Genomic DNA, 23,736 nt, shown 5'->3' with positions numbered 1-23,736 from the left:
AAGTCTTGAGCTCTTTCCTGAATTTCTGAAGAGAGGATGATGTCCGGAAGTAGATGGGGTGGCTGTTCCAGAACTTTGTGGTGAGGTAGAATGAACGTCCTCCACTTTTGCCTCGACGGATGCGGGGCTGCGAGCGAGGTGTAGGGAGGCGTAGAGCAGGTGTCTGGACAGGTGGTTGATGTATGATGGTTCTGGATTGTGCAGGGCTTTGTAGGCGTGGGTCAGCATCTTGAATTGACATCTCTTGTTGATGGGGAGCCAATGGAGCTTCTTGAGGTTTGGGGTGATGTGGGTCTGTTTGGGGAGATCAAGAATAAGTCTGGCCACTGAGTTCTGTATTGTCTGAAGTCTTTTCAGGAGAGGGGAGGTGATTCCTACATAGTGCGTTGCGGCAGTCCAAGCGGCTGGTGACAAGGGCTTTAGTGACGGTGCATCTGGTGCTGACTGGGAGCCGGCTATTTGAAGATCATTCAGAGCATACAAAGAGTGAGGAAGCAGGTGGAGAAGACTGCGCTGATCTGGTTTTTCATGGTGAGTTTGCTGTCCAGGATTACGCAGAGTTTCTGGCGTGGTCTGTGGGGGGTGGGTGATGGTCCTAGTTCAGCGAGCCATCATGAGTTGCTGCACAGGCAGATGATGTTCCCGAAGATTAGTACTTCCGTTTTGTCTGTATTGAGTTTGAGGAAGTTCTACATCCAGTTGGTGATGTTGGTCATGCACAGGCGAAAATTGGTCCTCGTGGTGAAAGGGTCTTTGGATAAGGAGAGGATGAGTTGGTTGTCATCTGCGTAGGAAATGTTCAGTTTGTGGGTTCCGACGATGTTGACCAGGAGGGCCATGTAGGCGTTGAACAGAGTGGGACTGAGGATGAACCTTGAGAAATGCCGCAGATGATGTCCTTGGGTTTAGAGATGAAGGGTGGTAGGCAGATTCTCTTAGTTTTTCCAGTGATGAAGGATGTGATCCATCTGAGGGTGTCCTCTTGGAATCTGATATAATGAAGCCTCTTGATCAGTGTGTGGTGAGAAACGATGTTAAAGGCTGCTGAGAGGTCGAGTAGGATCATCGCCCTGGTCCAGGAGTGTTTTGATATCATCGGTGGCTGAAATCAGGGTGGTTTTTGTGCTGTGGATTTCAGATTGGGATGAGTACAGAAGATCGTTGCTCTCCAGGTATTCCGGGGGTTAGCTGTTGATGGCCTATGAGGACTTCAGTAGGAAAGGGAGTAGAGAGATGGTTCAATAGTTCTTGAGTTAGTCGGGGTTGGCAGATGGTTTCTTAAGAAGATCGACTTCTGCGTTTTTTATTCTTCTGGGAAAGTCCCAAGGTGATGCAAGTTTTTATGATGGAGGTGAGATCATTGCGGATTGTCATGTTTGAGGTTGAGCATGTGGTGAGGACAGAGGTCTGTAGGTTCTCCTGAGTGAATGGAGTGCATGATGGCTGCAGTGCTCTGGGTGCTGAGCAGGTCCCAAGTGGGGATCAGATGGTCGGCATTTGTATCTGTGGGAGTGAGTAGGCTGAGGATGTTGGAGGCGGCGGGTTGGAGTTCGAAGTGTTTGTAGATGGTGGATACCTTGTAAGTCCGCCAGGGTGTCGCAGAGTTCCTGGGAAGGGGTGATAATGTTTTCAGTTGCTGAAGACTTTGGACAATTCCTTGACAATGCGAAGAGTTCTTTTCTGTGGTTGGAGTGGACTTCTATGCGGTAAGCTAGGGGTTTTTTTCCCGCTCTTTCAGGAGTTGGTGGTAGTGGTTGAGCAATGTCTTGAAGGTGGTGCGGTCTGAGGGTTTCTTGCAGGTGTGCCACTTTATAGTTGCTTGCAGTTGCATTTTGTGGTACTTAGTTCCGAGGTGTACGAACTGGCATGCTTGCTGGACATCTTGGGAACTATGGGTTTATTCGGACCACCACTGTCGCAGCCGGTGATCCAGGCGCTGCAGTTATTGACAGCCTATCAAGGTGAGTTGTGGTGTCCAGGTTGTAGGGGTTAAGGGTGTCTGTCCATTGGCTTTCAGATACTTTATTCCAGCTTCTGTGAAGGGTGCTGGGCAGCTTGATGGAGGTGCAAGGGGCTCCTGTGTTGGTGACGTGGATGATTGAGTGGTTCGATCTAGGTGAGCTTGGTGGCATGGCTGTACTCGACTTTCACTGGCTATGAAAATAGGGTCGAGAGAGTGTCAGGCGCTGTGTTACGTTCCCGACGAGCTATCTTGTAGCCGTTGGGTGTAGCCGTGGCAATGTCATGCGCTGACACCAGCTTGAGCCTGGTATCGTTGAGGAAGACAACATTGGGTGTTAGGGTGGTGATGGTGTCCCAGATTTCGGTGGCATGTTTGCAGAGTTGATTGGGCATGGAGCAGGAGGCAGTATAGTTGTCCAGTCACGGTAGGCATACCGGTTGCAGACGCAGGTGTTCTGATGTTGAAGGAGAAGAGGCAGTGGCGGCAGGGGAAATATCCTAATGTTGAGCATGGAGCAGTAGGGCAGCAGCTGGTATTGCAGAATCTGGGGTCCAAGGCAATGATATGCCTAGTGTATCTGCGGTTGGCGGTAGATCCAGGGTTCCTGGTGCTGGACGCGGTCCAGGCGCAGACGTGCTTATCTTTGGCGCAGCGACCTTCATTAAGTAGGGAGGGGCGCTGAAGCAGCAAGACAGGGAAATGAGTGGGAAGCAGGGCTGAGAACGGAATCAGCAAAGAAATGCCAAGGATATAATAGTGCAATAACAGCACAATGAAATCGGAAAAATGCCAAGGTTATAGCAGTGCAATAAACAGCAACAAAACAGAACTAGAGGCAATGACAACAGAATGAAATCAGAAAAATGCCAAGGTTACAGCAGTACAATAGAACAACAGCGCCAAAACTGAATGAGAGGCAAAAAGCTAAGTATTACGACGGTGAACAGTAAACAGCAGTAGACGGCAGTGGAAAGAAGAGGTTTACAGCGGAGGGTCACAGCAAGAACAACACAGCGGAGGACAAGTGGACAACAACAGAAGGGTTACAGCGGGAAACGCAGCGGAGGCGGCAATAGCAGTAATGGCTAATTGTGCGGTGGTAGCACGAGCTAGGCAAAAGGGGAGTTGGCACAGGGGCCTTGACCACCAATAGAGCCATATAATGGAGCCCTTGTTATACCCCTAGCTTCAAACACCTTCCTTTCCAAATTACTAAGTATATAGGTACAGGAAAATGACACCTGGAGCTACATTTCTTTTCTTTCTATGTCACTGCCTCTATGACTATAGAGACCAGGAGACGCAGGGGTACCAACTGTTAAGCCTGCTCTAGGCAACTGCTAACACGGTCTACTTAGTGAAGTCTGTCTGTACTGTGAGGACACCATGGATAACAACTGTGTGTCCAATTTCTGTGCTTCATGTGATATTGGTGCTAATGTGTTTTTAAACTGGAGTGGCACTTCAGGAGCTGAGAGTTGCCAAGCATATTAAAATTGTTATTAGTTGGAAGGAGGAAAACCAGGTCACCATGCAATATAATGCATGGCAGTTTAATTATTCTATGTGATATAGAAGCTGGACGTGATGTATCCTTCCTCTAGACAGAAAGAAAGTTGTCCTATTTTGCAAATAATGTAACGGTATTGTGTCCTCGGAAACTAAGTAGCAACAGATAAGTAACTAAAGAAATGCTCTTCACCTGCACCATGTTATAGAAACATTTGTGGTTTGAGAGAAGGATGCCCAAATATAATGTAAACATTGTTTCTGGAGGTCTAATAGGTTGAGACCAATGTAATATGCCCACTGTGTTTAGGAATTAACCCCGAGAGCTACCTTATTTCCCATTGTCCCACAAATGCCTTCAAATAGTATGCAGTTTACAATAAAAAAATGAAGGCATCCCCCACAAGTAATTTTGACTAGGAGTTTGAAGATTCCTCTGCCACCGGTGTTAGAAAACTTTTGAGTCTAGTTTGCCCCTGCTGAATCTTCCACATCATTTCCACTCTAGACTTACACCACCAGTGCTCGTTCAATGTACCACCAAGCTTCACTTTGGGCTCTTTTGAAACTTTTTGCAATATTCACTCGATACAAGCCACATAACAAATTCCTCATCTTTCAGCCGGGATATTTAAAAGCAATTTAATCTGTCAGTTTTGGGGGCGAATTGCACGCCGCATACCGTCTTCATTTACTATGGTTTTGTTATGTTCTTGATGCTGAAAATGTAATCAGTAAATATTAAACAAAATAAAAAAGGTTATTAGCACATGGAAGACCATTGTTGAAGACAGTATTCTACCAAATACGAATTGTTTGTGCCAGAGCAAAGCATATTAGTACTTTATAATCAAGGTAACAATGCAAAGTTTTACACATTTCAAAAACGTTTTGGAGTGAAGATTGCCACCCTAGCAGAATATGGCCTCAAATTAAAATTAACTGCAAATACTCACAGTCGCAGGTCTTCAAAGTTCTTTACTGAGTACAAAGGAGAATTTGGATCACGCTGCAAAACCTCCACATTATGGGTTGATTCCACTAATGATTTTCGAATAAGTTTGTTTAGTAGAGAGGTAGCCGCCAAATCTGACAAAGTGTAGTTACAAAATAAAATGTGAGTCTGGAGATGAAATTAATCAGTAATACACACAAAATATCTGTTGGTATCATTAATACACTACAAATTATCCTGCAACGTATACACTAGTTCTACAAGCACGTTACTAATAAGCCTGGGCAAAGCACTACACTACACTCGTAGCTTGCGAAGTTTGCCCTACTTCACACTACGTGAATTGCACGTAGCACAGTGCAAACACGCGTAGCGCAGCGGTCATTTTTTGCTTGCTCGCGGTCCTAAATGTCAAGTTGGCGATCGCGAGCAAGCAAAATGACAACCTGGTGAGACTTTTTCCTCGTTCGCGATCAGCAACATCAAGTTGCCGATCGCGAGCATGGAAAATAAACCTCCCGGCGAGCTTCTCAACGTGGGGAGGTCAGGTTTCTCATTGCGAGTGGTCGCGTATGCTCGCGACTGCTCGCGATGAGAAACTACCAGTCCGCGTTGAGAAAGCTGCTGCTCGAGTAGATATCTACTCGAGCGGCAGAAAACGACCGCTTGCACTGTGCAAGATGCAGTTTGCACTGATTGCACAGTGCGGACAAGCATCCGGCACTGTGCAATCTGTGCGAACAGCATCTTGCCCAGTGCACTACGCAGTTCGCGAAGCTACGCATAGTGCGAAGTGCACTTCGCGTAGCTACGCGTAGCGCTACTTCGCAAACTACGCCCAGGGTTAGTTACTAAGCAGTGAAGAAATAGCTTGCAGTGTCTAATATACAGGACCCTTCCAAACTAGTTAAGTCTGGTGAGGAAGCACAGTGGATGGTTAAGTAAATTAGGTCCTCTGAAAGTAGGCTCAGTGGGACAGAAAGGTCCATCTAATGCTGCAGGACTTGTACTCCTACCCTACCCTGAGTGCCCCAGCTGCAATGATGTCTGACTCCATGATTTTGTGTTGTCATCGGCAAAAAAACACTGAACATGTGTCTGTATCATGACATAGGCCTATCTCACAGATCGCTATATTGTTGGCAGCCGCGGCTGGTCCATTGGGGCTGAGCTGCCATGCCCCCGCACCCCCACCTTTTGCCCGTCATGAACAGTGTGTCAGGCTGAACAAAGGTTAGCCTGACACTGTTCATTTTCAGGTCAGGCGGCCAGGAGCAAGACATGAGTTAAATGTGCAGGCTCCTGGCTGCGTGAGCTGAACTTTGATGGGCTGAGGAAGTCACAGCTCTGGTGGGCGTGACCTCACCTCAGCAAATGTCCAGAGGCCCTTCCCTCAGTGACTAGGAGTAACATTACTGATTGCCTCGCAACTCGGCACTTCAGTTTTAAGCCTTGAAGCACCCAGGGTCGAGTGTCAATCAGTGACACTTCATCACAGGGTGGGGTCAGCAGTTTAACTGATCCCATCCTAATACTTGATGACGTTGGGACTGCTGCATTCCCAAGCCTCCTGAGACCTCCGCGGCATAGCTGCAGGTAAGTGTGTGTTTTTTTTAATGAATATTTGGGGCGCGTGTCCATGTATGAATGTTTGTTAATGAGCGCTGTGAATGTATGCATTTGTGTGTGCTGTGAATTTGTGTGTGTGCGTGCGTATCCCACCCACCCCTTCCCTCCTAAAATTAACAGGCCCCCACTGCTTTTTGGACCGGGAGGGGCACCCAAACAGCTACCCACATGCTGGGGAAAGGCTACTGCCTTTGTCAGGAGTTAAGTAGCACAAGCATTCTGGTGGCAGCATACAATCTAGGGCTCAATAGAAGTAAACAGGCCCTTCTTTCGATTGCAAGACACTATTGTTTACACGAATAAGCTTGAGGCCAGCACATTACTTACCATTTGTTGCAGCCTCCTAATTGGCAAGTGAAGGCAAAGTATCAATTCTGTTCCTTTATGTGGAGCAGCGACCAAACACCGAATCAGTGCTCGTCCACTTCGCCCAATGTGATTGATATACTTTTTCTTCTTCCCCCCCCCCCCCCAATCCCCCGACCAAGTCTGGTGCTCCCTCTCTTGCCTTATACCCCACTCCCACCGTTTGTTATTGCTGATCCATTATGTCCCTTCCTACTCATTTTGTCGTCACTACCCCACCCCAGGTTTCCTCTTTTTTAGGTCAAGCATCAGTGCGCATGCGCAGTCTGCCAGACCGGTTGCATTCATTAAAACGACATTAACCCCCCTGCTGCTTACCATTCGTTCACCCCGTGTTGCTCTTCTTTGTTGGCTGCTCACTGGTTTCAATAACCAACACGCCACTTCAGCTGAAGGCTAAGAGCATCGGTAAAGTACATGTTCCTTACACTGTGGTTCTTCATCTATTGTGAAGGAGAACTCATTTTTTAATTGCCACCCATCACTGTTTGCAAGTGCGTGGTTTACTCAGACTTCGCAGCATAAAATAAGTTACATTTGAAAATAAAAATCAAGAAGGGTGCCCCAACCTCTTCTGGTCCATGTCCGGAGCAAGATGGGCTCGCACTTGTCCCAAGCGTGTCCCATGCCGCGGAAAGCTTAAAGAGCTTTAAAGCACGTTTTTGCGGCGTGGCCCCTCCTCACTGCTATTAAGGGTAGACCGGAAATGCAGGAATGCTGGGGGACGTAGTCCCACTCCAGCTGAAAGCAAGTTTGTCTCCTGCACCATGGGAAGCTTGTTTAATGCGCGTTTAAGTGTGTTGGTGTGGCATGCCCCTTCCTCACCGGCACCGAGGGGAACAAAATGTGCAAGAATGTTTGGGGGCGTAGTCACACCCCAGTCAAAGCAAGTTTGTGCCCCAGGGAGCTCTAAGCATTTCTAAATCGCATTGTTGCGGCATGCCCCCTTTGTCCCCCTGTGTCACAGGAACCTTTAGCGATTTGATGCACTCAGGCGAGCAGCGCCCATAGGGCTAAAAAGGCATTAGCGCCCCCCGTTGTGTCTTAGCCCGGGCTGATGCACCTTGAGCTTCTGAGGGTTAGGCTGTACAGTGTCTGGAGTCTTATCTCCAGCACGCTCAAGTTTTTCACAGGTCTTTAAAGACTATTTGCATATTTACATACCTTAGTTAACTGGTTGTACTGATATTAAGAATGTTATATTGACCACTGGCTCCATTTGGCATAATAGGCTCCATTTACTGTGCTGATTCCATCTTGTGGAACAGACTCCATTTTCTGTGCTTGCACGTATCTGCAAAGTGGGGAGGGCATGTTTTTGCTCTTCACTTGTTTTTCACTCCTCACCGATCAGAGTGAACTGAAACATGTTGTGTGGGATGCATGCTTGGTACCTTTCAGAGAATGTGTGGAATGTACAGCTCTGTCTCTGTGTCAAAATACAAGAGCCTGGCCAGCTTCTGTCTTGACCTTGACACAGACCAGTACGGTCAGCTCGTTTTCCAACCGAAAGGGGCGAGGTTTCTAGAACATTCGCCTCACGTTGAGTAAAGGTATTAAAGCTGGAGGTCTTCAGGGGGGGGGGGCAGGTAGAAGCTCATCACAGTAGACGTACGGCTGTGAAACAGACGGAACTTGGGTCCAGATCGAACTCCTTCCTGGGCTGTCGAAGGGCTTCTCCAGCATGAGTTGGCAAGGATGTTGCATGATCGTTCGGTGAGGTGTTCCTTACTTTATGTACATAATTTCTATGTTTCTTTGCTCTTTGCTACATGTATATATGCTGCATTTTATTTTGATTTTGCACTTGAATTACTTGATATTTGGGAGTCTGCATTAACTGATCTATTTTGCCTTCCTTTCTAAAATACTGAATTAATAAACGTGTGTGTCACTTTAAATGCACTTGAATTTGTCTTCTTGCCTCACCTTAAGAGAGTGCTGGGTTTTGTTTTATCGCTGCTTCTTTTGGGAGTGATGTTTTACGTGTGTTGTTTAAAGGTGCAGTAGTGCATTTGCCTCCTCTTGGGAGTGCAGGGTCCAAGTGTGCCCTATTGTGTCAAAATTACAAGCACTGGGGGGCGTGGCTTGGCAGGCTCTCATGGTGGACGCAGCTTAGTTGAGCTCCGTCCATCCACGCCGTAATCCGCCTGTTATCCGTCTAAATCCTGTCCAGAGTCGACTCACCTTGCAGCGCTGACTACCTTACATCCGGGGGGCCATCATGCTGGGACTGAGAATTGTGCCACAGCGGAGTCTTTCTTGGCTCTCCGACATGCCGTGCTGGCTGCCGCCACCATCATCATCTTCGAGGCCAGTCCGGATCCTACGGAACAGCTCTTTGACGGTGGGCCCTGCCCACAGTCCGAGGAGGCGACGTTGGGATCAGCGACTTGTGCCACCCGTGAAGGATCTTGCGGACGGGGACAGTATCGGCGTGTAGAGGTCGCCGCCCCTCCTCCTGCACCCTGCAGCTGCAATCTTCCCTGCGTGGAGCCCGGATGCAGTGCCACGGCCTGTGTTGCCGACCGAGCCCCTGCCGGCCTGCCCAGGGGGCCGTGACAGCGTTGATGCCCCAGGAGCCCTTGGAATGTGGCCCTGGGGTTACTGCTGAGGTGGGCAGTCCAGAGGATCAAGTCAGGCGAGGCTGTGGCTGGCGGATCGGGCCGGGTCGCAGCCATGAAGGTGAGCGCTCTTGTCGCTGCCCCTCTTCCTCCCTTCGTCGGCGTGGATCTGCCCGGCTCGGGGACCAACTGCGCGGGCACTGGAGCCCCGGAATACCTTGGGGAAGGCATAGACCACCAAACTGCGTGGGTTGTGTGGACGGGGGGGCCCCCCCGATTGATACGCTTGGGGCCCTGGGGCCACGCCGACAAAGAAGGGTGGATTTGCACAGACCCTCAAAGCATATCCTTCGCTGTGGCAAAGAACTGCATTCTGCCCTCGGTGAACAGTGTTCCACGTCCTGGGGCCACTAAATACCTACACCTGGCTGACATCCGATGCTTCTCCTGGCACTTCCCCTGGACGGGCCTATCAGGATCCGAGCTGACTGGCCCGGGGTGTCGGGCTGCGGTGGTTGCCCTCTCAGTTGCCAGACCCTGACTAAAAGGATTGATCCTCTGTCAATCCTGGTGCTGTCCTTGGGGCTGAACCACTTCATCTTTGGCCATCCTTGTCCCCGCTTGGCGGAGCGGCCGCCTACCTCTGTGGTGTGGGCTCACCGTCCCGGCCGCTTGCCCCCTCCCTTGGGTTGCTGCGCTGCCCTAGCCACTCCTCCAGATGGGCAAAGGCGGACCAGGTGGGGCTGGTCCCAAGCAAGGCATCATCGACCAATTTCCCACTGCTACCGGAGGTACTACGGGCAGTGATGGGAGCTGCCCGGTTCCAGACAACGCGGCTCTCCTGGCTGCGATCAATGGTGCCAGAGACATGCTGGATGCGAAAATCGTCGCAGTGGGGTCAGAGGTTTCCTTTTTGCGCCAGGATTTGCGCAAGGCTGTGGACCGCATCACTGAGGCTGAAACGAAGGTCTACACTGTAGAAGATTCAGTGACCTCCCTCCAAAAGAAAGTGAATAAGCTCATGGTTGTGACACAAGAACTGGCCTCTAGAGTGGAGGATGTGGAAGGCCGTGCCCGATGGAACAATCTGTGCTTTGTTGGCTTGCCCGAGGGCTGCGAGGGGATTTCCAGGACTAAGTGGCTCACAGATATCCTACCCAACGGCCTCCTCTCTTCAGCCTTCGTGGTGGAGCCGGCACACGAGTCGCCTGACGTAGAACACCGCCCCGGCACAGCCCCAAGACCTGTCATTGCAAAGATCATGAACTATGCCGACCGGGATGCCATCCTGCGATTCACCAGATCACATAAGGACAGCTTTGTGCAGGATTCCCGCTCTATCATGATATTCCCAGACTACACGCGCCTGGTTCAAAAACAACGCCAATCCTTCATGGCTGCGAAGTGCAGACTTAGAGAATTGAATATCCAATACATGCTGCTATATCCAGCCAGGATGAGCGTAATTTATAATTATAACTTTCTTTTTCGACACCCCGAAGGCAATCTTCACCTGGACAGATGAACGCCCACAGCTCCGATCGAACTCTCCATCGGCCATAGACTCAAGACTCCTCTCAAAGTTCACGGAGCCAGCGGCCGCGACGTAACAAGTCTAAGAAGCAGCGAGGGCTGGGATCTGACAGGATGTCGGCAAGTACTGAGCGACTGCCCTGAACACTCCGGACTACTCTGCGGACCACATGGCAATTGTAGGGCACAGTAACTGTTTAAATATACATTCGTATTGTTTTCTCTGAGCGGGCGTGGGAGCTTGATCATGGGCTGCTAAGTCAAGGACTTCTTGCACTCCCAGTGTTCACAGAGTTATAGGGTGGGGAATTTTTGCTGCGGGATCGTGGGAGTCCCCCCGTTAGGGGCCTACAGCTCTACACACCGCGACAGATGCTCCTTATTTTTGGCAGTGTCGGGTGGGGGGGTTTAGGTTGTTTAAGAGATTGTAACTTTTATAGTGTTAATGTTTTTAAGTTACTTGCAGACAGGGGTTATTTTCTTAACTTATTCTTTTATGCAGATCTCCTTGCTTTATTTACCTCCTACTTAGGTCTTAATGACACCTGGTGATGTGAACCCCTTGGGAGACCTAACGGTGGTCTCCTGGAATGTTCGGGGGTTATTGAACAAGGTGAAACGAGGCGCAGTCCTGCGACAGGCGAAGAGGTATGGGGCAGACATCCTGCTTTTACAAGAGACCCACTTAATGGGAACAAAAGTCCCGTGCCTCGTCCGGTTCGGCTTTTGCCATATGTACCACGCAGGGTTTACTAGGGGCTCCAGGGGGTGGCAGTTCTTATCCACCGCAGGTTCAGTTTAAATACACAGCACACAGGGCAGATCCAGGGGGCAGATTCCTCTTCATCACGGGTGAAATACATGGAGAACAGATTACCGTTGGCAGCATATACGCCCCCCCCTCCTTTAGGGGCCACATTCATATACAAGCTGTTAAGTGTCTGGGGAACCGTTCATACTGGTTTGACCCTGCTTGGAGGTGACTGGAATGACACCATGGGACCTCTGGATCAACAGCGCAACCCAAATAACCCTCAACCACAGGGCCCGACTAAATGACATACATTGACCTCGACATTGGGCTGGGCAGACATATGGCGCAAATTCCACCCATTATAGCGTGACTTCACGTACCTCTCGGCAGGCCATGGGTCACAGTCCAGAATGGATTATTTTTTTGTCCCTCTGGTGTTTCTCCATAGATTTTCGCAGGTGCAACATCTACCCCGCGGATTATCTGATCATTCCCCTGTCACTATACAATTTCATACGTGTTCATGTAAGCCCACATTCCGCTGAAGAATGCCCCCTTGGCACCTCCATAATCCCGCATATCAAGACATGCTTAATACGGCGATCACTACTTATTTAGCAGATAATGCTCCTTCTGCCCCATCCAGTGGCACTCTGGGAAGGCCTTAAACCAACTATTTGCGGCTCTGAAATCAGTTATCGCACTAACGAAAAACGTACACATTGGGAGCTCCTTGACACCCTTGAGGCGCGCCAGGCGACCCTATCTTCTCAACTCAATGCCCACCCTAGCCCCATCCATTGTCGCAATCTGATAATTGCACAGCAGGAGCTGAGACAATATCTATTGAATGAAGCCAAGGAAATTTGGGAGGCATCCCAGCATCGGATATATCAATGGGGTGATAAATCCAGTAAAATGCTCCACAGACTGTGCCAGGCAGAGGGTGCCCCAGCCGTGACGCCCATTATTTGGGGTCCAGATGGGTCCGTATACACGGCACCCGAGGGTGTTGAGGAGGAGTTTGCGAGGCACTTCACATCCCTATACGCTCGGAAACAACGTATCTCTTCCAAACTAATTGCGGAATTCCTAGAAGACATTCCGCCCCGTCGACTCCCGGACTCTGTCCGAGAACATCTAGATGCCCCAATCACATTAGACGAACTGACTGGTGCCCTCAATGCACTACTGCCTGGTTGTGCCTCAGGTCCCAATGGGTTCCCCATGGAATTCCTCCGTTCAAAACATGCATCTTTTGGCGCCTCATCTATTGACGACTATCGCTGAAGCCGCGGACCTGGCCTGTATGCCAACGGACTGGTGACACGCGGAGATTGTGCTCTTTCTCAAGCCGGGTCGACCCCCAGAAGACCCCGCTTCTTATCGCCCCATCTCCCTTATTAATTTTAAACCCAAATTGCTAAGGAAGGGCCTGGCAGATCACCTTCGGGGGTGTATCACAGACCTGATTCATCCAGACCAGTTGGGCTTCATGCCTCAGAGAGCCACTAGGCACAATATCAGACCAGTCCATAAAGCCATCGCTGCCGCTCCTACTTTGGATAGACCCGCTGCTCTGTTAGCCGATATTGATAAAGCTTTTGATTCACTGAGCTGGGTCTATCTTTTTCAACTGCTCGAGGCGATCAATTTCGGACCCCGTTTCCTGACATTATATGCCAGTTATTCACAGACTTGACGGCCTCAGTCCGGATCGCGGGACACCGCTCACGCCCTTACCCGATCCAGAGGGACACCTGTCAGGGCTGCCCACTTTCTCCATTGCTGTTCGCCCTTGCGGTCGAGCCTCTGGCGGCCTGGGTCAGAAGTGACCCGGTGCTCAGGGGGTTTGATTGGTCCCGATCGCGGTCAGACTGTATTGCATTATAAACGGACGATGTCCTCTTTTTCATGACTGACCCTTGTTATTCTGGACCACGCATATTCGAAATTCTGAGGGTATTTGGGGGCACCAAGGGCCTCCACACCAATCCCGCCAAGCCTGTCTTGTTACCAGTGTGCGGACACCAGGGTTGCGAGTCGTGGACTGCACAGCTCTCTCGGGCTACAGACGGATTCAAATATTTGGGGATTTACATCTCCCCTTGCCCCAAGATTTCCTGGGCGCACAATATTACCCCATTGTTAATTAGCCTTAAGAATGAAACAACAATATGGTCCTCTCTCCCCCTCTCCCTCTATGGCCGCTCCGCCATCTTTAAGATGGTTTCTTTGCCTCGGATCCTGTACCGCCTCCAAAATGTTCCTTACCCTCTCCCCCGCACTTGGTTTGCGCAGGTGAATGCTATACAAAATAACTTCCTCTGGGGTGGCGGAACTGTTCGTGTGGCACTCCGTACATGTACACAGTCCACATATTGGAGGAGGGGGGGGGGGGGATAGCGGCGGCTGATATTTATTCCTATTATGTTGCGTCTCACCTCCTTGTCATCAACGAATGGTGGTATAATTCCCCTACAGACCCCACATACACTATTGAACATGCCGCCATGGAACAAGTCCCTCTCTCCACTAAATGGGGTGGAAAGGAAAACTCACTCAGAAAACCCTTTTCTGGCATGGCACACACCTTTCATCCGCAACCTCATTGGGGGGGTTCCGGGGATGGGACCTGGTGGGGATTTCGACCTTGGGGGATATAATACGGGGTACTACCCACAAATCATTCCAACAATTACAGACGGACTTCGGCCTTCATAAGTCACCGTTTTATACATTTTTACGACTCCGTCATGGACTCACCCCCCAGATCCGAAATTTGGAGACTCTCTCAGAGTTCCAGCCCTTGGAGGGTCGCCTGCTAATGGGGGACCTTGGTTTACGCAAAATCAGGCAGATTTACCAAACACTGACACACACACCCACTTCCCTCGACAAAACCCGACTGGCCTCGCAGGCAGATAGTCATGAACTTACAGATGATTGGGCGGAGGCGAATGCCAGCCCGAGGGGCGCAGCGGTCTCCACGCGATATCGGCTCATCCAGTTCAAATATATACATAGAATATATTACACTAGGGTACGACTGTGGCGAATGAGGGTTTTTCAGTCCCCAACGTGTCTACGGTGTGGCATAGAGGATGGGTTTGTCATACACACGGTATGGAGCTGCACAGCCTTGCAGCCCTTCAGGAACAGGGTCCGATCATGTCTTAATGAGGTGTTGGCGTGAGTGCTTCCACTCGAACCCAATTGTTTTTATTGCACTTCTCTGATGACATTGGGGGGGAACCACTATAAACAGCATCTATTGTTTCTTGCCCTTACTATTGCCAAAAGGGATATTGCACAGGGGTGGAAGGAGTCCTCTCCCCTGACCATAGGCAAATGGATAAATGTATGGGTGTCGAGATTGCTGTATTTGAGGCCCGGGGTTGCCCCAGGAAACATCGTAAGTTCTGGACACGGTGGGCGACCCATCGAGGAATTGACCTGCCCCCCCTGCATGAAGAAGATCCATGAGTGGCACCCTCCTATCCCTGATGTGTATCACCCAATACTATATCATTTGGTTGTATTATTGCGCTGTCCTGCTGTATTATTAGACCTGGATGAATCATGTACCGAATTATTGAGATTAACAACTGTCTGCATAATGGTTGTATTATTGTTTCACCTGCATGTTTAGCAGATATTGTTTGTTAGCATAAAAATGGTTACTGATGCGCATGTCATCCTAATACCCACACAGATCCTTGTAGGGCTTACGCCAGCTACACTGCAGAATAACCAAATAAAATATGTTATTAAAAAAAAAAATTACAAACGCTGCATCTTGGCATCACTTGTCAGGATTCGAAAGAAAATTAAAAGGGGAAAGAAAAATGTTTTCTAGAAAACCGAAGGCAGATTCCCAGATACCAACTGAAATACCTGGATGGGAGGCAGTCCCATATGGTATGCTTGCCCATGAGTGTGCTCATTGCGCTGGTCTGAGTAAGAATTGGAATGTGTGTTTAGCTGACGCTGAGCCAGCGCACGTGGTTGCGTGTTTGCAAAAAGTGCCTGTCGAGAAAGGAAAACGGCTTAGCACGTTAGGGCGAAGAGGCTGGATCCTGTGTGCTTATCGTAAAATGCATGAAAAATGTATTCAGCTGAAATGGAGAAACTGTTTATTGAAGCCATAAATACCTCCACGATGTTAACTTGTCAGAATAAGTTATTACAAGATAAGATGGAAACTTATCAGACTGAGGCAGAAAAGGCTGCAGTTCGTATCGCGCAATACAAGTACAAGAAAAGGAGAGGAAGGGTTAACAAGAGAAAAGTACGTTTAGCTATTGCAAAGGTAGGATTTGACTGGGACCCTGAACCGTGGGATGGAAATATTTGGGATTCTTCAGAGTTTTCAGACTCTGGAGGAGAGAGTGATCAAACTAGCAGCCAGAGTGAGTCGCAAGAATACAAAATGGTTCAGGCACAGCCCATATATCATCGGAAGATACAGGGTGGTCCAAATTATCCACAGGGCTGCGATAGATTGCATAGAGGATTTTACTCAGCAGGATATTATTGACATCAGACAGATTCCGACAAAAACCTGGAGAATCTCTGCTTACATGGATGGTGCTGTTTGACATGGGCGCCTCTGGGGTGATGTTAGATCAGGGAGATGCACTGAAATTTTGTACACTCAGTACTGATTCTACAGTGCAGGAGCCGTTTAGGAATTACACTTACAATAATCAAATCAGCCTGTTGCAATTGGCAGTGGTTGGATGTAATCATAAATACCCAGAGTCAGACTGGCCAGTGAATGATAAACCTTGGTATACACTGAGATGCTATATAGAGGCTTAAGGAGGAGGTGATGAAAACTGCTATTTTCCTGGATAATGCACATAAGTTGATGGATGGGCTGTTTAATGAGTCTGTGCGAAATAAAATAATCCATTTGGCTCCCCCTGCTTACAAACAAGTGAGGATGACTTTGCTACTTAATCAGACTGGTAATACTTTAGCGCAGGTGATTGAGGCAAGCCGTGAGCTGGGGGACTGGATAAAGACTGAAAGAGCTCCCAGGTCTGAGACTCGTACAGACAATAACAGGCTGTCTAGAAGAGATATGTTTTTGGGTTTGTTGAAGGATGGAGTGGAGAAAGAGAAGATAGATGGAATAGAGACTAAAAGTCTGTGGCAGATGTATCGGAAAAGAGGTTTGGATAAGAAGGAAGGAAGCAGGAGAGTGAATAAACCAAATAAAATGCAAAGAAAACCAGAGGTGGATGAGGAGGAAAAGGAGGGTGAGAGCTGCCAATTTGAGTACGAAGGAAGGGAGAGATTCAGAAAGTGAATGGCTCAGTGAGAACCGAAGGGAGGAGGAATTCCTCCCTCAAGGGTATGACAAGTTGTACCCGGATTTTACCTGGGCAAAGGTTGACAGATTGAAAGCAGATTAGGAAATAGGTCAAGCTCAGGTACAGAAATGGGCTCGCAAAGACAATAGACCTTATGTTGACTTAGAAATTCATTGGAAACATCGTAATGTTCAGAGGGGCCGAGCCCTAGTAGATACCGGAGCGGAGGCCACTTTGATAGATGGAAATCGCAAAAAGTTTAAAGGACAGTATTTCACAATCACAGGCTTAGGCGGAAAAGAGACTACGGCAGTGCAGTCAAAGGTCCAATTGAAAATAGGGAGAATACCAAAAAGAGGGAATGACTGTATTTAGAGGATGGGTACTATGAATTTGGATTAAAAAAGTACATTTCAATTGGCGCCGCAAGGGTGGGTCGCTTCAAGATCCCTCCAGCGAAGGTGCCCCAGGCTACTAAGGTAATTCATTTGAAACAGTACAGAATTCCAGGAGGGCATGAGGAGATCAGTGCAACCATACAGGACTTGATAGAGGCAGGTGTGGTGACTCCAATCACTACCGCCTGGAATAACCCTGTGTGGCCTGTGCGCAAAAGTGACAATACTTGGTGCATGACAGTTGATTATCGCGAATTGAACAAGCACACACCTTCTTTGACCTCCACTGTCCCAGATACTGTTACCTTAATTGAAAAAATACAGAAGCATCCTGGGACTTGGTATGCGGCTGTTGATATTCCCAATGCTTTCTTTTCTAAACCAATAGCCCCTGAATGCCAAGATCAATTCTCATTCTCATGGAATGGCAGATAACTCACGTTCAGAAAGTTGCCCTAAGGGTACTTGCATAGTCCTACCATCTGTCACCGGCTGGTGGCGGAACACTTAAGATGAGGTGCCAGTTATTCCTAGGGTACAGCTTTGCCATTACATTGATGACGTGATGATACAGGGAGAGACACAAGAGCAGGAGCAGATTCAGCTGGAAAGGATTGTGGAGCATTTACACAGCAAAGGGTGGGAGATAAATCCCACCAAATTACAAGGACCCACTCAAAGTGTGAAGTTTTTGGGTATTCAATGGCATCAGGGACACAGAGAGGTGGTGCCCCAAGTGAGACAAAAGATTAAAGAATTTGTTGTGCCTCGAAATAGGAAGGAAGCCCATAGGTTCATTAGTTTGTTTGGTTTTTGGAGACAGCACATCCCTCATTTAAGACAGATTTTGGCGCCTTTGTACAAAGTTACGCGAAAGACAAAGACATTTGAATAGGGAGAGCAACAGCAAATTGCATTTGAATTAGCAAAAGAGGCTATACAGCACGCTTTGGATTTGTGGCCAGTGCGGGAGGGGGATGTTGAGTTGAATGTGACAGTGCAAGGACTGTCTGCTAATTGGAGTCTGTGGCAGAAGCAAGGGAAAAACGAGGGTGCCTTTAGGATTTTGGACAAAAATTGTCAGATGCTGGAGAGGGGTACACTGCCTTTGAAAAACAGTTACTTGCCTGTTATTGGGCCTTGGTGGATACTGAACAATTGACCCTAGGGCACGATGTGATTTTGAGACCGGAGATTCCTATAATGCAATGGGTGATGAGTTTCCCCAAGACTCATAGAATAGGACATGCACAAGAGGCCAGCATAATCAAATGGAAGTGGAACAAACAGGATAGGACCCAGGTAGGTCCCAAAGGCATTGCGGTGTTGCATGAGCAGGTGGCGCAAGCCCCAATGGGAGATACAGAGGTGTTGCATGATGTACCTGAGATACAGGAGTCTCCTGTGAAGTGGGGTAAGCCATTTGAAGAATTGTCCTTAGCGGACAGGAAGCATGTGTGGTTTAATGATGGTTCAGCCAGGTATGTAGGGTCTAAAAGGCACTGGAAGGTGGCGTCATACAATCCTGTGACCAAGAAATTGTTGACCACTACTGGAAAGGGAAAGAGTAGCCAGTTCACAGAACTATATGCTGTGTATCAAGCTTTGAAACAAGAATTGCCAGGAAAATGTCATGTATACACTGACTCGTGGTCCACTGCCAATGGGTTAGCCGCTTGGCTTCCCACGTGGCATGCTCATAACTGGATGATATATTCAAAGGAAGTGTAGGGTAAGGAACTGTGGAAAGATCTGGACCATGTTGCCACAAAGCACAGTTACCGTGTATCATGTAGATAGATGCTCACTGTTCCACCGACTCACTCGACCCCTGGTTTAATTCCCTCACAGGTGAAAAAGCTAAGATTTCGGAGGCCGAGTTGGCAACGCAAGATTCTGACCTGGTGGGGATTACGAAATGGGCACATCAGAAGTGTGGACACTTTGGAGAAAAGATTACTAGCAGGTGGGCAGAGAATAGAGGGATACACATTCCCCTAGAACTGATTAAAACTGATCTCACAATGTCCTGTTGGTCACCATACCCAACATAGACCAGTCCCACAGATAGTGAGTGGCCAGTTGGGCAGAGGAAAATTCCCAGCAAAGATCTGGCAGATTGATTACATTGGGCCCCTGCCAACTAGTCGAGGAGGTCAATATGTGTGCACGGCTGTAGACGCATACTCTGGATATTTGATAGAATTTCCATGTAAACGTGGTACTCAGTTGAACACATTGAAAACGTTAGACTTGCTGATTTGGTAATATGGAATTCCATTACAGATTCAAAGTGACAATGGGTCTCATTTCAAAGGCAAATTGCTGCAGGATTATTGTGTACAACACGACATTGAGTGGGTCTTTCATATTTCATATTACCCGCAGGCTGCAGGTCTGATTGAGCACATGAATGGATTGTTAAAAGATCAATTGAGACAGTTGTCTGATGGGTCATTGGAAAATTGGAGAGATCATTTAAATGAGGCACTGCAAATATTGAATAATTGACCCTTCGCAAATACAGAAACCCTTTTGATGCGAATGCTAACCTCAGCCTTGCAGATTCAGCCTCATGTAGCCACCAATACCATTCTCTACTGGGAGACAGCTCCTGGAGCTTTGGCTCCGTACCGGGCGACACCGGAGGCTGCTGATCTTGATCTGCATGATTTGAAACTGTACAGACTCAAACCAAGATATATAGCACTCATTGAGACAGGAGTGGGAATCCAGATTCCCCCAGAGCACTTTGGCTTGATTGCCCCTCGATCTGGATTGGCTCTAAAGGGCATTCAAGTGCTGGGAGGGGTCATTGATGCAGACCATCAAGGTGAAATCAAGTTCATCCTACTTAACAGTGGAGACGCTGATTTGATAATACAACCTGGAGACCGAGTGGCTCAAATAGTGATCATGACAGCATACGGCGGGATAGTCAAGAAGGGGACTGCCCCAGCCCTTCTCACCGTGCGTGGGAAAGGAGGGTTTGGCTCTACTGACAAGAATACAGGAGCCAAAGTATGGGTAGAATCTCCAAATGGTCCCCCCGAACAGGTAGAGGTTATTGCAACAGGAAAGGACAACGTCCTGTTAGTCATGAAACCAGGGCAGGAAAAATGGGAACGTGTGCCTGCTGATAAATTTTACTTGCGAGAATGAATAATACCTGTTTTTTCTCTGTTCTGTTAGATCACAGCATGGTGTGTGTGCTATGCTTGCGCTCCCAGGAGTGTGTTTGGTCGTGTTCGAGTGGGGCCGGGAGGGACTGGGTGCCCCTTACTCTGAGCCAGCCAACTGCACAAATAAACAGCACTGCTGACTCGGCCTGACAATGTGTGGTCCTATCTTGCACAGACAGTCCTCAACAGGTCGTAATTTTGCATGACAAACATGAAAAGCACCATGGATATTATTTCCAGGTTCCTCGTAGCTATACCCCTGTCGATGTGCTATTGCAGACATTCAATGTCACAAATGCAGACGGGGCAGTGGAGGAAACTGACGTGAGAACTCACTTGTCACCGTATGATGTTTGCCAATTTTGTCCAGAAACTACTGATGATGCTTGGAAAAATCTAACACAAGTGATAACATTTAATATCTCTGAAGGTGACATTTGCTAACTCTAACTTGTGACCCCATTACCACTGGTAAATGTGCTCAAATCCGACTTGAATTAACTGAATCAAAGAGGACATGGAAACAACAACTTTTATGCAAAAATCGAAATGAAAGTACATGCAAAAATATGCAAAATAATATGATGTGCAAAAATGTAGTATCTGCTGCCATTCATTTCAGGCATGTTAAATTGCCTGTAGGGTGGTTATTCTCAAGTGGTAATGTTACGTATATGTATATTCTGGCAAATATCACAGGTGGACCTGAGCCTTTACTCGATTAGGCCTCATGATGTTCCCATGGAGAGGTGTGGTGCAGTGGCCAGGGCAGCTGACTTCGGAGCACAGCGTTCGCGGTTCGATTCCAGGCTCCGGCGGCAGCTCAGCACCATGTGACTCTGGGCAATAGCTCACTTAATTTCCACGATGGCCCCCAGCGCCTTGAAACCCGTAAGGGTGAGTAGTTCGCGCTTTACAAATACTGATTTTTTAGATCCATCATCACATGTCCGGAATACAAGAGAAGCTGTTCAACTCGGTGAACATTGTGATTCTGAAATTCATTTAATATCTAAGTCTGAATATATTTGTTTAGCTGCTTCAATAGTAGGAATTCCAGGCCTAACCATTTATAATTCTAGGACTGTTAGTGAATTAGCATGTTTGATGGTTAAAAATATTAATCATACATCAGTTGCTTTAGCAGAATTATTATTAGATGTGCGAGGGGCAAGAAAAGCTATATTACAGAACAGAGCCGCAATTGATTATTTACTCTTAAAACAGGATCATGGATGTTCAGACTTTGAGGGAATGTGTTGCTTTAATCTTTCAAATCATTCTAAGTCAATGTAATCCCACATTGAAGCTTTACATAAATTAGCTGAAGATATCAAGCAGGATGTAGAAAAAGGGTGGTGGGATTGGTTGTTTGGGTGGTTGCCAAATGTTGGTAAACTTCGCTCTGTTCTAGGTTGGATAGCATTAGCAATATGTATCTTGATGATATTATGTTGTTGTTTCCAGTGTGTGCCCAATCTCTTATCTATGCTTCGACCTAAAGCAGTTGATCTTCGACCGATATGTTATGAAAGCCAATGGTCAAAGGATGGAATGTACCGATATTAAGAATGTTATATTGACCATTGGCTTCATTTGCCATACTTGACTCCATTTTCTGTGCTTATTCCATCTTGAGCAACAGACTCAATTTTCTGTGCTTGCATGTAGCTGCAAAGCGGGGAGGACATGTTTTTGCTCTTCACTTGTAATTCGCTCCTCACCGATCAGAGTGAACTGGAACATGTTATGTGAGATGCGTGCTTGGTACCTTTCAGAGAATGTGTGGAATGTACAGCTCTGTCTCGGAGTCAAAATACAAGGGCCTGGCCAGCTTCTGTCTTGACCTTGACACAGACATGTACGGTCAGCCGTTTTTTTCCAACAGAAAGGGGCAAGGCTTCTAGGACCTTCGCCTCACTTTGAGTAAAGGTATTAAAGCTAGAGATCTTTGGGGGGGGGGGGGCAGGTAGAAGCTCATCACAGAGTAGACGTACTGCTGTGAAACAGACGGAACTTGGGTCCCGATCAAACTCCCTCCTGGGCTGTCAAAGGGCTTCTCCAGCTTGAGTTGGCAAGGATGTTGCATGATCGATCGGTGAAGTGTTCCTTACTTTATGTACATAATTTCTAAGTTTCTTTGCTCTTTGCTACATGTATATATGCTGCATTTTATTCTGAGTTTGCACTTTAATTAGTTGATATTTGGGAGTCTGCATTAACTGATATATTTTGCCTTCCTTTCTAAAATATTGAATTAATAAACATTTGTGTGTCACTTTAAATGCACCGGACTGTCTTCTTGCCTCGCCTTAAGAGAATGCTGAGTTTTGTTTTATCGCCTCGTCTTTTGGGAGTGCTGTTTAACGTGTGTTTAAAGGTGCAGTAGTGCATTTGCCTCCTCTTGGGAATGCAGGGTCCAGGTGCGTCCTATTGTGTCAAAATTACAAGCACTACACTGGTTACCAAGCCTTAGTTCTTGTTCCAGTACTCCCCGGGCCCCCACTCTGCCTATTCATTACATTTCTATTTTACATTTACTGTCAGTGTGAGAAGGCATTTCATGAAAAGGAATATTAAGTAGGGTTGCCAAAAGAACAATGCCAGCCATGTGTTTTTAAAGAGCCTGCAAACATCTACTCTTGACACTAAATAGAGTTAGACAAAGTGTGTATTCATTTGTAATGTGACTTGTCTTGGTTACCTTTAATTTTCAGTAATGAACCATTCAGGCAGCCCTAAAACACAATTAAAAGTATTTTCTATTTATATTTGCTGTTCGAAGTATGCACAGATAAGTGCTTAAAATAGAGCTTTAGGTAACTGGTTATTTGTGTACCGTCTGGAACATCAGAAAAATGAGCAGGCAACCCTAATCATAAGACTAGCAGTTTGTTGTAGGATCAGAACATGATTTATTTCCTCCACCCTCGAACCCAGATTAATGCCATAATAGCAACAGTTTAACTTATATCAGAAACCCTACGCCGCCATCAATAGCATGCTGAGTTACTTACAGTGTCTGGGAATGCACCCTGCATTCAGACAACTCACACCTTATTCTCACCCTTCACTTTCACATTCACATTCACAGCGATCACAATGCACTCACAGCGATCACAATGCACTCACAGCGATCACCATGCACTCACACTAATCACCATGCACTCACACTAATCACCATGCACTCACACTAATCACCATGCACTCACACCAATCACCCTCCCACCCTTAAGTCACAGTGATCACTCTGCACTCACAATGCAACTCTAAATCTTGTATTTCAGATACACATTTTATTACACGCTAAAAATAAATATTTGATTACAAATTAGTTTTAAGACATTAGGGGGCAGATGTATCAAGCCTTTTTGCTTTCGGAAATGGGCAGATTCACAGAATCTGCCCGTTTGCAAATGCAGATTTGCAAAATTGCTTTTTCGATGAAGAAAACCTAATTTTGCGATAATCGCAAAATGGGTTTGCGATTCGGTATTAGGAAGGGGCGTGTTTAGGGCGTCTCATCCCAATACCGAAGCGCATCAGTATTTATGAATGTTTT

At 47.4% G+C, this 23,736-nt stretch overlaps 1 protein-coding gene across 4 annotated transcripts in view; it reads right to left on the bottom strand.

The window, feature by feature from the left end:
* Positions 1–23,736, bottom strand: part of DDX25 (DEAD-box helicase 25) — a 3,162,033-nt gene that overhangs the window by 2,265,373 nt on the left and 872,924 nt on the right. For all 4 annotated transcript variants that reach the window (XM_085646106.1, XM_085646107.1, XM_085646108.1 and 1 more), the window contains exon 4: positions 4,429–4,561. In XM_085646106.1, the coding sequence (XP_085502232.1) occupies positions 4,429–4,561 (133 nt within the window). The remainder of the gene's footprint in view (positions 1–4,428; positions 4,562–23,736) is intronic.

The sequence above is a fragment of the Triturus cristatus genome, chromosome 3_1 (genome assembly GCF_964204655.1).
Source record: "Triturus cristatus chromosome 3_1, aTriCri1.1, whole genome shotgun sequence".
In the NCBI taxonomy this organism is placed as follows: Eukaryota; Metazoa; Chordata; class Amphibia; order Caudata; family Salamandridae; genus Triturus; species Triturus cristatus.
Note: the sequence above shows the minus strand (reverse complement) of the source record. Positions and strands in the feature narration are given on the sequence as shown.